Source organism: Vidua chalybeata, chromosome 22, assembly GCF_026979565.1.
Source record: "Vidua chalybeata isolate OUT-0048 chromosome 22, bVidCha1 merged haplotype, whole genome shotgun sequence".
Lineage (NCBI taxonomy): Eukaryota > Metazoa > Chordata > Aves > Passeriformes > Viduidae > Vidua > Vidua chalybeata.
The window spans coordinates 404,903-420,177 of NC_071551.1; the positions used below are offsets into that span (position 1 = coordinate 404,903).

General features: G+C 47.0%; 1 protein-coding gene across 1 annotated transcript in view; it reads left to right on the plus strand.

Moving 5' to 3' along the window:
* ZBTB40 (zinc finger and BTB domain containing 40) overlaps positions 1 to 15,275 on the plus strand; it is a 49,547-nt gene that overhangs the window by 8,749 nt on the left and 25,523 nt on the right. Inside the window, 4 exon segments of the mRNA XM_053963185.1 lie at positions 10,024 to 10,189; positions 10,191 to 10,525; positions 10,527 to 10,747; positions 11,345 to 11,475. Of these exon segments, the coding sequence (XP_053819160.1) occupies positions 10,024 to 10,189; positions 10,191 to 10,525; positions 10,527 to 10,747; positions 11,345 to 11,475 (853 nt within the window).

The following is a 15,275-nucleotide window of genomic DNA, read 5'->3' on the forward strand; positions in this document are numbered from 1 at the left end:
TGTGTCCACCCTACCGGATCTGGAAGCACTAGTTTTTCATACAGAAATTTAACTCTCTGGGTATAATTTTCTATCCAAAATTTGCAGTATCCAAATAGGCCTATGATATTACGGACATCTCTTTTAGTCTTTGGGGCCGAAATGTTAACTATACCCGAGATCCTTTCTGGTGTCAATCGTTTATACCCTGGTCCAATTATATGTCCGAGATATGTCACCTGCTGCTCGACAAATTGAAGTTTATCCTTTGATGCTTTCAGTCCAATAGTTCCTAAATAATTTAACAGTTTCAAACTAGTGCTTCGGACAGATTCCTCGTCCTTCCCCGAGACCAAGATGTCATCTACGTACTGTAATATCTGTACGTCTCCCTCTGGGGTGAAGATCTCTAGTACCTTTTCTAATACCTGCCCAAATAGATTGGGTGATTCACAGTATCCTTGGGGCAGCCTGGTCCACCTTAACTGCATGCGTCGATTCCCGTCTGGGCTTTCCCAGTGGAATGCAAACCAATCTCGGCTCCCTTCAGCCAAAGGGCAGGCCCAGAATGCATCTTTCAGATCAGTTGTGGTAAACCAGGCATGGTTAGGAGGAATTCTGCTTAATAAAGTATAAGGATCCGGGACCGTGGGGTGTTTGGCCACAGTTCTCTTATTCACTTCCCGGAGATCTTGTACTAGGCGGTACTTTCCTCCAGCCTTCTTTACCGCCAATACGGGAGTATTGTGGGGGGACATGCATACTTCTAGGACTCCCTCCTTCATTAATGATCGGATGATTGGTTCTAGTCCCTTCCGACTTTCTGCTGACAAAGGGTATTGCTTAACCTGTATGGGTGGTCCCTCAGTAATTTCTACCTCTAAAGGGGGAATGTCTAGCCTCCCGTACTTTCCTGGTTCCACCCATACTCTGGGATCAATATCCCTTGAGTCTGTCTCGGTCAGCCGCAACATCTTCACTACCATCCTTCCCTCTTGGGGTATCACTCCCAATCCCAGCTGTACTTGTAGGTCTCGCCCCAGTAAGTTGGTGTCTAGGTCAGGCAAGTAAACTAAATCCACTTGTCCAGTCCGAGAGTTTCCACTCACTAACACCCCCTCTAATACTGTCGCAAAGAAAGGCTTCCCTTCTGCTCCCACAATCTCGCACTTCTTTTCTCCCGCCTCTACACCTGATGGAATTATATTGATGCTTGATCTATCTGCACCAGTATCTACTAGAAATTCTAATTCTTGGTGTTGGGGACCTACCTCTAAAGTTATCAAGGGCTCTAATTGATGGAATACATGGTCCCCTAAAACAAAGAGCCCCCGACACCCCTAATCCTCCCCCCGCAGGATTCTTTCCAAGGTTTCTTGTTCCCGCATGATGGCCTCGTCCCTAGAAGCCTTCGGGCAATTTCTCTTGAAATGGCCTACCTCATCACAATAGAAGCACCTCGCCCCTTTGGTCCTTCTCATTTTCTGCTTCCTCTGGGGAGTTGGGATATCCCTGTTCGATCCCTCCGCATAACCAGAAGCTACACCACTTTTCGGTCTAACTGCTGCTCCTTTTTCCGATTCCAGGCTCTCTCTTGCAATGGCCACCATTACCCTCGCCTTACTCTTTGCCTTCTCTTCTTAAATACACCTTTAAAGCCTCCTTCAATAATTCATTCATATCCCTCTCTTGCCAATCGTCCATCTTTTCTAATTTTCTACGGATATCCGGCCATGCTTTCGATACGAACTGTACTTTTAACAACACCTGCCCTTCCTGGCTCTCAGGGTCTATGTTGGAATACTGTTGAAAATTCCTTTTCAACCTCCCCAGCCAGGCGGCAGGGGTCTCCTCTTTATCCTGGAGAGGTTAGCAACAGGGTTAAGTGGAAGACTACTGAGTCGGCGCGTGGCAGACGTGCTAGGGGTATGTACCTGGGGAATAGGGGTCGCAGGATTGAGGGGTAATAAAATTGGGTTAAGGGGTTCTGGAGGAAGAGGAGAGGGTACGGGGACAGAAGTCTGGGAGTCAAGAGGCCGATGAGGTGTATTAAGCTCAGGGGCAAGGTTAGGCGGAGGAGGTAAAGGAATAGGGTTTCGGTTAGGCGGAGGGGGTAAAGGAATAGGGTTTCGGATCTCTGGGGGAGTTACCGGATACAGGGGAGGTGGCAGATGGTCAAGAGGATCCCAAGGTCTACTATTTTCCTCTTCCTCCTCCCCAGTCTCCCGCTTCTTTTCCTTTAGTCTACAAACTTTAACTGGCTTATTCCTAAGCCTCCCTTTTCCCCAACATGCAGCATAAATAAGCTGTTCCTCGTTCCATTCTGTCTGATCATACAAACTCCGTATTAGTTGGGAGCACATCCACTCGTCCTCTGAACCAAACCACGGCCACTCTATTCCTAGTCGTGGCCATACCTCTACACACAGCTGAACCATTCTAATCTTGTCCAATCCTCGGGTCAACTCATCCTCATCCCACCTATCTAACATTCTCCCAAGGGGGCTGTTTGGGGGAATGCTTTTCTCCTTCCTCCTCCTTCTCTCCCGAGGGCTCTTAATGCTGGTGCATGTCCCATTTTATACACACCAAAAAAGTACCTAACTTACAAACCCTCAAACAAAAGTTATACTCACCAAAAAGTACCTTGCCTCTACCCGGAATGAGAGCCAATGACAAGCAACACAAACCTTAACGTAACTTACAATCTTTTCAAACACACGAACCCTCAAACAAAAGTTCCTAAAGTCTCTCCTAATAGCAGTCTCCCTTCTTAGGGAGTGAGCCTCCCCTGCGAGAGAGAACCGCCCTAACAGAACAACAAAAAGAAAACCCTAGGGTACCTCCCCGCGCGCTCCTGCCGGGTCCTAGCGGTCACACCTAGGGCGGGGAAGCCTTGGAACGGGGTCCTGGCGGGCTACTCCCTCCCCCGGTCCTCAACTCACCCTTCTTCAGGAAACCCGACTCCCGGTCCCAGCGGGGCAGCACTCACCCCTTCCAGCACTGCCGGGTTCCTACCTAGAGGCCGGGTCCTAACGGAAGCACTCGCGTCCTCGCTCCCTCCCTGCAACCCCTTCATGGGTCAAGTCCCTATCGGAGCCCTCACGCTCTCTCTTCCCTCCCCGCGCCTCCTGTGGGGCTCGGTCCTAGCGGGGCCTAGGACGTCCCTCCCTTCACCCCACGACCTTTTTTGGGGGAACCCTCTTGTTCGACCCCGAAGGGAGACGCCTCTTGCACTTCACCGGGCCCTGTTCGGGCCTCCACCCTCTTCCCCCCGTTCCCGGCCGGCCCCCTTGCGGGAGTCCGGAACTGCGGTACTAGGGGGTCCCCAACGCTTCGGGGGTCCGAGCTGCCGGCCCCCGTCTCACTCACACTCGCACGCCTGCCGTGTCCCGCTGCCGGAGGCGCTTACCGTTCCGACGCTCCGTATTCTCGCTGGCTCCTCCTTTAAGGAGATCTCGTCGTCCGGGTGTGGCCAGCAAGTCCCCCGAAGTCCGCAGTGGATGGCCAGTCCTCTTCGTCCTTCGTGGGCGTGGCGAATCCCGGACGAGCCCCCAGTTGATATAAATGGGCCTAGGAGACCTTGTGCTCCAACCAAACAGGCCTTTATTAAGAGATTTCAGCTTAAGGGGTAGGGGGCTCGGGGTTCGCGACGCCACCGCTGCTCCCTCGAGCCGGCAAACGGAGGAAGGGCCTCGATCCTGTCAGATACCGGCAGGGTCGGAAGTCTCCACCTTCTTCGGAACACGTCCGAGACTCGTCAATCGGCTCGCAGTCTTAGGAGGTGATCCTCTTTAGGCTTCTTCTAAGTTGTAGTGACCAGCCCGGAATGTTCTTATGCCCTCTTCCTGCTACCAGGGACTGTCCCCGACCCATGGGCACCGGTAATTTGTAGTCCTGGGCTCGCTTTCTAGGGATAACCCAGATTTTAGTAATTCTGGAGATATGATAATTAATATGCACTCTTCGCAAGGTATCTTGGGAACCCGGAAACCTTCTCGGGGAGCAGCGTCAGGAGTACCCAACGCGAGGGAGAGGGTTACAAGGATCTGGGTTTCAGAATACAGAAAGATAAAACAGGTAAGTCATAACTTCAACAACAACCCATCAGCTCTTAACATTATATAGAAAACAGATAAGTGTACAGTATTGAGAACAGCATTGCATAACCACTTTAACAAACTCTATCCATGACATTATCCATGTGAGCACTGGAAGTTCCCTGTCTCTGCATGGCTGCTGCAGAGCAGGAGGCTGTGGGTCTGTGCCATACAGAACAAGTATGCTTGGACATCATCATTTGGCAGTGCAGCAATAGTTGTTGGGTTTTAATTTTTTTTTGTTTGTTTGTTTTTTTAAAGCTACAAAAAGCCTGCTCCATGTGTATCTCTGGTGAGAATTTCAGGCATGGAATACATCATCAGGCTAGCCACTGAGATAGATACAGGAAGAGCTTTTGTTGTTATGTTATTAATGACAGCAGCTGTGTTGACCACACCTTGTAAAAGTCCTTAATTATATAGCAAGGGTTATACAGAATCCTTTTGCTTAAATCTTAGCGGCATTACATTTCTTCCTGTGCCTTATGATGGATGTTCTGAAGGTGTGGGTACTGTGGCAGCAGGAACTGTGAGGGAAGGATGGTCTCATCCGTGCACTTAGGGAGCACCTGTCTCTGTGGAGTCTGATTGCTAAAGTGCTTGGTCTTAAATTTCAGTTATCTTTTGATGGACCTGGTGATGTGCATGGCTTTTGAGTCTGTTTGATCTAGATGCAAGTAATTATATGAATAATGAAGAGAAGTGATTTAATTTGGGCACACTTTTCAGTTCTGTGGATAGAATTGAGTATCCCCTTTCCTCCTTCATTCTTCCTTCAACTTCCCCAAAGAAAGAAAGGTTGCTGGTATCAAGAGATCTTTTTCCTGTTCTAATGTAGTTCAAAGAAAACAACATGATAGCCTCAAACTATCAGGTGTGGGAGGACAGAAATAAGCGGAAAAAAGGCATAAAGAGCTGAAACTGGACAGTGGAGGGTGATGTTTTCTGTAGACATATTCTGGACCTCCTATACTTCTGCAGTTCAGAAGAAAAAGGGTCATCTTTGTTGAAGTGGGTGTCCTGAGAGCAGTTGCAGATGACAACTGTTGCTTAAGGGTGACAGGGGGACATTTATCAACATGTTGTCAAGTAGAGCCTTAGAATTTGTAGGCACTGTTGAAAATTTGGCTTAAATGGATTGATCTTGCAGTTTCATTTGAAGTCAGTGGAAGGAAAGCTCCTAAGCCACCTTGGTGTTTCCTCTGGAAAGATGACAGGATGAGGCTTAAGATGTCCCCTCAAGGGATTAATTTTGCAAGGCCTGTTGTGCAGCTAGGTTGAGCAAATGCCCTGTCTCCTTTGTCCCTTTTCTGACTCCAGTGAGTGGTATTTTGGAAGAGGGCAGTTCTCATGTGGCTCAGGTGTCAGACAACCCAGAAACATATAAGTCTGCTTGAGCCATGTTTTACCTTAAGTTTGAAGTCCCGAGTGGGCCTGACTCCTGAGAGGAGTCAGAGAAGCAGCTTTAAGCTGAAGAAGTGACAATTGGCTTTTTCAGTGGTGTTGGCAGAGGCAGACAGCGCAGGCTCTGTCAGCACTCACTCTGTCAGCACTCAGTGCTGCTCAAATATCAGTTACCTGCTCTCAGAGAGATTCCCAGTTCTGCCCAGTCCCCCAGCCAAATCTCCCAAAAGTCATCTAGAGGATGGCTGGGAGACATAGTCACACAAACTCAGGTGAGAAACAAGACATAATTTAACAGTGTTGCAGTGGAGGGTACTCCACTTAAAAATCAGTTATCATGACTGGGCTCCTTACTGGAAGAGAGACATTAGCCAAACCCAAGTTACTGAGCCTGGAAATCTGGGAGGCAGTGATGGATGAGCAATCAGATTGCTGATGGTGGTCCCCTCTGGCTCTTGGGTCCTCTGAATAGGGTGCAAATGCCTTGGGGCTGGTCTTGGCCAACACCTCTTGTTATAAATGCCTGCTCTCTTTTATGGTACTGAATGGCTTCGGTCCCTATAATTAAAGAAATAAAATGTATTTAAACAAATATGTCTGTGGTAATTACTCAGGAAAATGTGCTTATTACATATTTTCCAGTGCTCTGAGTTGCTGTAATGAAGAAGGGGACGTGCTAGTAGGCTGCTTAGAACTTCACTGTTTTGAGCTTTCATGAGCAAATATGTCTTCTATATTCCTGCCAGGAATAGAGGGAGCAGACAGTGCTTGACAGCAGTGCAAGCAATCAGTTTCATGCAGGAGGCTATTCATGGCAAAATGAGCAGATGTCTCTTCCAGGACATTTTTCCTGCTTATTATTTTGTAGGAAGAGCTGTAGCTATTATTATTTAACCAGAAGACCCAATTTCAATTCATCTGAAGGAATTCTAGTTGAAGTCCTCCGGGGAAGGAGTGAGTGGACTAAAACCGCTGTTACATGGAGTCTGGCAAAAGAATCAGGTCTGTCTCTTCTCCCACGACCAGCAGCAACTCTGCTGATGGCAGCTTGGTTCCTTGTGATTTAAAATGGTGTGGGAGGAGAGCAGAGCCTGCGTGTTGGATCAACTGGAAGTACAGGTGGTTGGCCCTGTGCATGGGGGAAGGGGTGGATCTGGTGCTTGGAAAGATGAGCTGCAGATCAGACAGCCTTTGGTAGTGATGTAACTGATGAAGCTCTGGCTCTGGGGGGCAGGAGGGTGGGCTATCAGCCCACTCAGGTTTTTCTGCCTTCCAGAGAAGGACCCACCAACCCTGTGCTCTTGCTTCAGAAGTACTCAAAAGTACTGTGGAGCATAACACCTCTGCTTTGAGGTGATGTCAAAACCATCTGTGATCTTCTCCTGGTGCTTGAAAAACAAGTTTCATAGCACTTCATCTCTAAAGCCTGAGGGAGCTCTTGGCTTCACAGGAGAGCTCTCCTGCATTTCTGGTATCTACTAACATTGTTGTTCAGCCTTCTGTAGCTCTGGGATGAGGTGATGTCTCTACTCTCTTCTATTCTTCTATTCTCTGTCTTTCCACAGCCACCACAGGCAGTGCCATGCAGAAGGATGGCTGGGGTCCTGCCTGCCTGTGGACAGGAAGTCCTGCTTCCCACAAAAACTGAGCTCCAGAGGAGGTGGTGCCTTGGAGAAGTGAGACGTCAGCTCAGCCTGCACCCAGCGTTTGCTTATGATGTGATTTGGTACAAGCTGGGAGTTGCTCTGAGCCCAATTTCATGTGAGGCAGAGCTTTGAGATTGGTACATTGGCTTGTTAAAGCTCATATCCTGGTGATAGGCTATACTAGTCCTGTTATCTACAAGAGAGCAGGAGGCTGAGTGCAAAGATGTTAAGTGTTGAAGGCCATGTAATTCATGACCATCCAGGTGCTCTTTCTCTAATGCTCATACTGTTCTGTTTTGCCTAACATGCCAGTGTTAGGCATCCTAGTGTGTGGACAAGGCAGTAACATCTTTATCTTCTCTATCTTAGATAAAAACTCCAGATGACCCACTGGTAAAAATTCTGTTAGCAGATGTCCTATCTGTTCTCCCTCCTGCAATAGGGTGGGGAGGGGTGGAGGTTAAAGAGGGGCTCTGGTACATAGGATTAGGATTATGGACTTCTCCCAAAAATTACATTTTAGGGGAAAGACTCATAAATCAACGAGCGGAGACCATGGTGTGCTGAGAAGGGGGTGCTGAAGGCCTTGGGCTGCAAGCAGAGCCCTGTCTTTAATGTTCACATGGCCCTGCTCATCTTACCATTGATCTGGGGGAGAAAATGAACTGGTCCCAAATCACTTAGCGCTTTGCAGGTTCCAACTAACACCTCAGATTCTCCTCTGTGTTTGGTAGATGATCTGAACCGGTCTTCATGCCCTGCTTCCTGTTGCGGCACGCATCCGACCGCCGGTGATCTCTCTGACCTGGCTAGCAGCAGAGCGGCTGGAGACGGGCCACAACAAGTGGTGGAGAATGCAGGCACCCAGCGTGGGGCACTGAAGAGCGTTGACGCCCCAGCAAATGTGGGGTATTGAGGACGGTGCAGAGAGACTACCAACGTGAGGCCCTAGAACACTGTGGGCTTTGGTACTCGGGAGCAAGGTTTCGTGAGGACCAGCAGAGAAGAGGGGGGATGTAAGCTTTCAATTTTAAGTCTTGCTTTCTTTTAAAAGCTGCCAAAGAAGACCCTAAAACCATTACATCAACACTTTAAGATCAGAATAATCAACCCCCACTCCCCTCTAGAATTTTTCTTAAATTTAAACAATTAATTTCTTTTCAGATGCATTTATTGTGTTGTTGTTTTGCAACATTGTCAGGATGCTAAGAGATTATTTTTCGTTTCAATAGGGTAACAATAATTTAAATTTTAATTTTGATTGTACAATATTTAACAGACTTCCTTTCCCAGTTTTCGCATTCTGCCCCCTGTGTCCCTGAACCTACTGACCCTGAGAACAGAATGGGAGATGGAACCTGCTGTAGAGCACAGGCGAGCCACTTGCCATCTGGCATCTCCCCTCCTTTTCTGTCCCCTACCCAGGACAGCACTGGCCATGCTGACCTGGATTCTACCCTAACCTACTTTCTGTCAGCCCTCAACCCTATCCCCACTTTCCTATTATATAAAATTGGCTGTTCTCCATTTTTGTTATAATTCATGTTGCAGAGATTGCTGTTATTTCCTGTTTAGTTATGTGGGTGACCCTCAGAGTTAGGCCAGTTGACCCACTTGTTTAGTTATTTTATTTATTTGGGCGACCCTCGGAGTTAGTCCAGTTGACCCAGTGCGACCATTGGAGTTAGACCAGTTGACCCATTTGTTTATTTATTTAACTTTGCAGGATGAACCCACCTGTTTAGTTGTAAAGTTTATTTACAGTATTCTACATATTTTTCACAAGTTTAGTTAAATTGATTGTAATGTCCATTAAGTAGAGTGTCATTTTAGCTAAAATAAGGCTCTTATTTTTACTGTAATTGTTATACTTTTAATTTTAAATGAAAGAGGGGGGAGTTGTGCAATCTTGTCCTGGAGGGGATGGGCTAGGGACTGGCCACACAGACACACCCCAGACAACCAACATCAGGTGTCAAGAAAGACAAAGACACAACTGATGACATCCAGGCAGCTTATGTTGAGGAGCAAAGGACACGCAAAAGACTCTGGGATCAGTCGGGAGTGGCCTTGCAGATCAACAGCCCATGATTGGCCAGAAGGCTTCTAGAACATTCTGAGAAACTATATTCCATGAGAAACTACATATACGCATGTCAGCTCTGCTTCGGGGTTTTCTGAAGCAGCCTCTTTATGTTTTGTTTTGCACCCTTGTTTGCGCCCTTTTATTTATTTAATTAATGTCTTCAGTTTTGGCACTTCAGCTGTACCCGTCCCTTCCTTGTTGCTGTGCCACTTGACCACACCATCATTGAGCTCCCAGAGGGTTTCCCCATGCGTCTTGCAGATCCCTCGGGGTGTTGTTGCTGACCCATCTCCAGCCCTCCGCTGCTAGCTGGCTCAGAGAACACCGGTGGTCAGACACGTGCCAGAACAGCTTCCCCACCTGCCCTTTCAGAAACCAGCTGGTGAATTCAGCATCAGCTCCAGCCCCTGGCTGCAGGCACAGCCTGGCACTGCAGTGCCTGATCTGATGGGCACTCACACCTCCATGAGATGTGTGGCATATCAGGGAGCCTCTACTCCCTTTTTATAGCTCCTAGGACTCAGTACTCAGTCCATATCTGCTCATTTGAACACTATCTAGACTCTTCCGGTGTCAGAGTAAGTTGCTGAATTTGAGGAGTGTAAGTTCAGAATGAGGATCTTGCTGTAACCAAAGAATTGAAGCATAGTAGACTACTAAAACATGTAAACTGAAAAGTAATTTTCTTATTACTTCTTTCTGTCTTGTAGAGAGAAATGCTTCCAGGACCCATTTCCTTTTCATTATTTGGGCTTTGTGAAAGCAGTGTGGAGACTAAGGCAAGAGGAGGCCAGTAGGAGCATCCCAGTTATGGCTGGCAACTGCTGCCCCAGTTGTACACTCTCTGCAAGGAGCAGCACTTCTGTGACTGCACTATCTTCATTGGGAATGTGCATTTTAGAGTGCACAAGGTGGTTTTAGTTCCTGCCAGCCTGCTGTGTAAATCCATGTTGGACAGCACAGACACCATCTCCCATTGATGCTTCTGTGGTAAAATCTGAGAAGTTTCCAGTCTTACTTGAGATTATGTACAGTGGCAAACTCCCACTGGGGAAACACAATTTCATGAAAGAAAATTTCACAGCGATAACTGTGGCAGGTAGTCTGCAGATGTTTGATGTGGCTGTTCGTTGCAAAAACCTCCTCAGGGATCTTATAAGTTGTTCTGCTCAGGACCAGGTAGCGAAAGGAGTCTCCAGCCAGGAAGCAGATTCATCTGGAAACCAAGCTGCAGCTAATTACCTGCCCCAGTCTGGAAGACCTGATGAAGAAAAAACATTTATCATCCTCACTCAGAGAGTTTCTCCTTTACCCTATAGAAGCAGAAATGGAAGAAAGTGTTTCTCCTCCTGGCCAGGAACTTACCGTGAGTCATACCTGGGTTCATCAGGACACAATGTCGAGTGACTCCAGGTCCCTCCAGGAGGATTCAGGCTCTGGCCCTGACCAGCCTGCCCATGCTGAGTAGAGTGGCTGTATGGATGAGGAGCTTGCTGAGCTGCCAGAGGGGAAAGGGCAATCAAGGGACTTAGGTGAGATGTCATGGGTCTGGACACAGCATTGCCTCTTATTTCCAACATGTTGGCTCACATTTGCCTGTTTTGGGGTATTTTTACTCTCTATTTAATTTTTTTAGTTTGCCCTGGGTTGGGAGCAACAGCAACATATCCCCCTGTTTTGCAGAGATTTTCTTCCTTTGGCTTTTGTAGTTGCTTCATACTCATTGTTTTGCCAGAGCTGTAGTGAGCAAAACTTTTATTGCCCAGGCATGTGATTGCCATGCAGTGGGATTTATGTGACTGCAGGACATAGGGCTGTTTAGACAATCTGTCTAACAGCAAGTGAATAGAGTTGCTTGCTAATGCTACCTTATCCTTTAAACTCCTGTTCAGCATGGGAGGAAAACAGAGGCTGTACTGGGTTTAAAATAAATGTTCAGTTTATAACTGGTGTTAAATAAACTGTTGGTTTTCCCTCCAGGCTGTGTGATGTCTTCAGAAGGGATTTTTAAATCACAGTTTTCCTTTTATAGTCAATGTGCTGATTACAAACTGATGCCTTTCAATCACATCATGCTTTCTGCGAATCCATTCAATTAGCAAATAACTCATCTTGTTTCTCTCGCACAGCAGCAGAGAGCAAAAGCTATAAAATGGATTTCTTTGCTTAATCTGAAAATGTTTTCTCTGAGGCTCTTTCTGATGCCCAGGTTGTGCTGAAAAGACTTGAAGAGTGCAGAGAAATCTTCAAAAGGAGGTAGGTATATTTACTTCCATAAATCATGCAATTTCTTCACCCTGCTAAGGGCTGTAATATTTTGTGCCTTGTTTAGGAAACTGTTTCATGGGAAACTGGATCCTGGTTGTTTGAAGGGCTTACCTGAGCAACACCCTAGAGAGAAGCATGTGTAAGTGCAAGTTGTTCAGGCATGCAGGTAAAGAAGTATGTCCTGCCCTGAAGACATCCTTGTGTTGTAGAAGAGCTCCAGCACAGCTTTCTCTCCTCCTGTTTTTGGCATTTGCTTCAGGAGTTGTATCGACTTGTAAATGGCTGACATATGAGATCCCAAAATAGATTTCCCGAGCCCTTGGCAGTGTCTTGCTGTGAAGCATCTGCTGCTCTCTGTACAGTAGAGCTGCTGAGGAAGGAGTGGGACAGGGCGTGACAGGGGGAGCTGGGTGCTGCCCCATGGTGCTTCTCCTGCCAACGTGCTGCTTTAAGAGCAGTCAGAGTTGGTAAAGGATGCTCCATTCCTGTTGGAAGGGTTAACTGAGTCTGCTGCTGGGCGTATGCTGAAGGGTTCTCTGGGCTCTGAGCTGTGGTAGCCAGATGCCACCCATTGTCCCAGAAGCAGAATGTGATGTCTGTACTGGTGTGGCTGTGGAGCAGGAGGAGACAGAGCCTGTGAATGATTGTGGTGAGTCTAGGTGGGCACTCGTGCTGGCTGCACACTGATGTGCAGTGGCAGGGTCTGCAGAAAAGCTGTGTAGCCAGAGTAGAGCAAGGATGGGACTGTGCTTGCTGTTCTCAGCCCAGCCATTTCTGGTAGAGCATTTTTCATACCAAGCTGCATGAACTGTCCTGCATGCCTTTCTGAAGGGGAAAATGTATTACTGTTTCACTTCTGGCTCTTCCGTGGCTCCCTGGTTATTCAACCTTTGGTAGCTGAGCAGTGCTGTTCCGTAGGCTGGGGGCTGCCATGCTCTCTAAGTTCCCATGTAGTTGATGGCTGGAAGCTGTCTGGATTCAAGTCCCTCCAGTAGCAGTGTGATCACAGGACATGGTATGTTTTTACCATTGTGGTATTCTGCTTATAAAAGCCCAAGACTACATCTTTATTAGAAAAAAAAAAAAAACAAACAAACTTGTGACAGCAGGGAGGAGAATTCCCTTTGAAACAGATTTTTAGAGTTAGGTTAACAAAATGAATTAAGCATTTATAATTTAGCTTGTAGAGTTATGTGTTGAATTTTCAACCTTTTACTTAAGAAACCTCTGCCTAGTACAAAGGGCATAGGAAAATGCAAATTTCTGAAGCTTCTTGCATAAAGAACAATACCAGAAGAAGCAAAGAACCCAGATAAAGAAGCTCCTCTGTCTCCAAGCCTATCAAGACTGACGTACTCAGATAAGCACCAAAGGACCAAAAGCGCACGCGCAGAGAGGAAAAGTTCAAAAGTTCAATCATGAGGAAGACCACAATCTTCAGCCTCAGGACCACCAAGAGACCCCCGTACGACCACCACAGCAAACCACGCATGCCCAGAAGGGCGTGGACTTACTTAGCATGAGAAGCGAGGACAGGCGGGGCCAGGGGTTGAATACGCATGAAAAAGTTGTGCAATGTATTGCATATGGAACGTCTTTAAGAATAAAAGTGTGGGTCAGACTGAGGCTCGGGGCACAAGTTTTGGAAAGCTATCTCACTTGTGCCGGGCGCTGACATACATACCCACTTCATAACTACCCCAGGTTGTGGAGTCTATTTATTTATTCTGCGTATCGCTTCACCTTGAGTTGGGGAGTGCAAGATTGTTTTCTGCTGAGCCCTTAAATGTGGAGGGCAGAGCTGTGCTGGTGGAGTGCCCAGGCAGGTGAGCTACAGCTTCTGCACTGCACAACAGCCCTATTTGCTATTGCTTTGCCATCGCTGCCGTTTTGTGTTCCTTCACCACTTCAGACCCATTAGGGGAGGTTTACAGATCCATTCCTGGCCTTTTGTGCTCCCAAATGAGCTGTTACAGCAGGAGCCAAGGGAGAGGTTGTGGAGCTCAGAGCCAGTTTGGGTGTCTGACCGCACAGTGGTAGCTGGGCAATTTTTCTGCAGCTATAAATAAGTGCTGAATAAATGAGAAATGGATTTTCTTTAAGGTTTCCTGAAAAATCACTTTTCAACTGTGACAAGCATGAAAAGTGTCAGCCCCAGGGCAGTGGGAGAACAGGCTGCAGCCTGTTTTAAGTAAGGGCTCAGCCAGATCTATCCCTCTCTGAGCTCTCCTCTGGGACCAGCAGGACCTGTGGACCTTAGCACTGAGTCTGTTTCCAGCACACAGAGCAGCTTTCCCCCACAAGAGCCTAGTGTTTCTTTGGGAGGAAGCACAGCGGTGTATTTTTAAAGTCATGCTTGAAGTGCAAGTTCAGCTCCAAAGAGCCGAACTGGGATGTGTAACTCAGGCTAAGGTTGTGCCAGTGGTAGATGTCAATGGATTTTTTTCTCTCATTTTTCCCCCTCCCTTTCTTAGTATTCTTTCACTAGTCATTTGTTTGAAGTCTCGAGTGCTTTGGGGCAAGTGAAAGTGTGTCTGGAAGCCGGTGAGACACTGTTTCTATGTAGAAAGCATTTTTGCTGGGTGTGCTTGCCTTGCTGCAGGGGAGATCTCCCATTCCTCAGGATTATTCTCTTGGGACCCTTTTGGAAGCAGCTGATCTCTCTAGGAAAGCACCGGTTATTTTGGGCAGTAAAGTTTTGGGGAGTTTTGTCAGCCTGCCTATTGGCACCAAGGTTCTCCTGGTGTTCAGGCTCCCGTGGTTTTAGTGGAATTTGGCTTTGGATGCCTCTCTATTTATTTTCCTTTGCTGGTGAACTCATCCCTGCATGATATCTTGTTCTGTGCAGCACTCTGGTCTGCTCCCCTCTACTGTTCCTGCCTATTTCCTCCTACCTCCAGTGAAGACTCATTTGGTTGTGGGGTTCTTCCCCAACAAGGTTTGTGGTGCAGGGCTGGCTTTTGTGAGAACTATTGCTTCTCTCTGAGTTTGATATTCTGTTCTGCTCCCCAGACTGAAAAATACAGATGAATTGCTTTTCAGTTTAGGAAGATGTGATTTTTGGGGTTGTTTCTGTTTTATAGTTTCTCTGTATATTTCACATAAACTATTCCTATCTAATTTGGTTTTGCCTTGGATGAGACCTGCTTGGAAAGGAGAGCAAGACTGAAATTGCAGTAATTTAGGGAAGCACAGAAGAGCTTTGCCACTGTCAAGTCTTATCTTCCTGTGCTCTCTTAGAGAAACTCAATTCAAATTATTGCACAGCTCATTTGTTCCCTCTACTACCAGGTTCAGATGAAGTGGGGGAGTGTTGATTCTCCCAAGTAGAATAAATGTCACTGTGTTTGTGGATCATTTCCATTGCCTGTGGGCCTGTCCAGTCATTGTTGCCCTTCATTTGCAGCTGCAGGGATTTCTGGATGAGGCAGAAGAAAGAAGTTTCCTGTTATCTTCTGCATCCTTATTAGGAGCGAGAGCTTGTGAGGATTTGGGTTTGTTTTTTTTCCTGGTGGCAGAGCTAGAGAACTTTTTTTTTTCCTCTGTTCTGGTGTATTTTTGTACAAGTTTGGGTTGAGCTTTTGTTCTTGTTGTGTGGACCAAGCAGGGGATCAGTGTTTTCCACAGAGCCTTCCTGGGGTCTCCCTCAAGAGTCATGTATAGATGCAGGCTTGAAAAAAAAATCCCTTTAGGTTTCTGAAGGAAAAACATGAACATAGTTTTTCTCTGATTATTGTATGCACAATACAGTAGTTGACTGATGGTTGATTGACTTAATGGTGGGGTCACAGC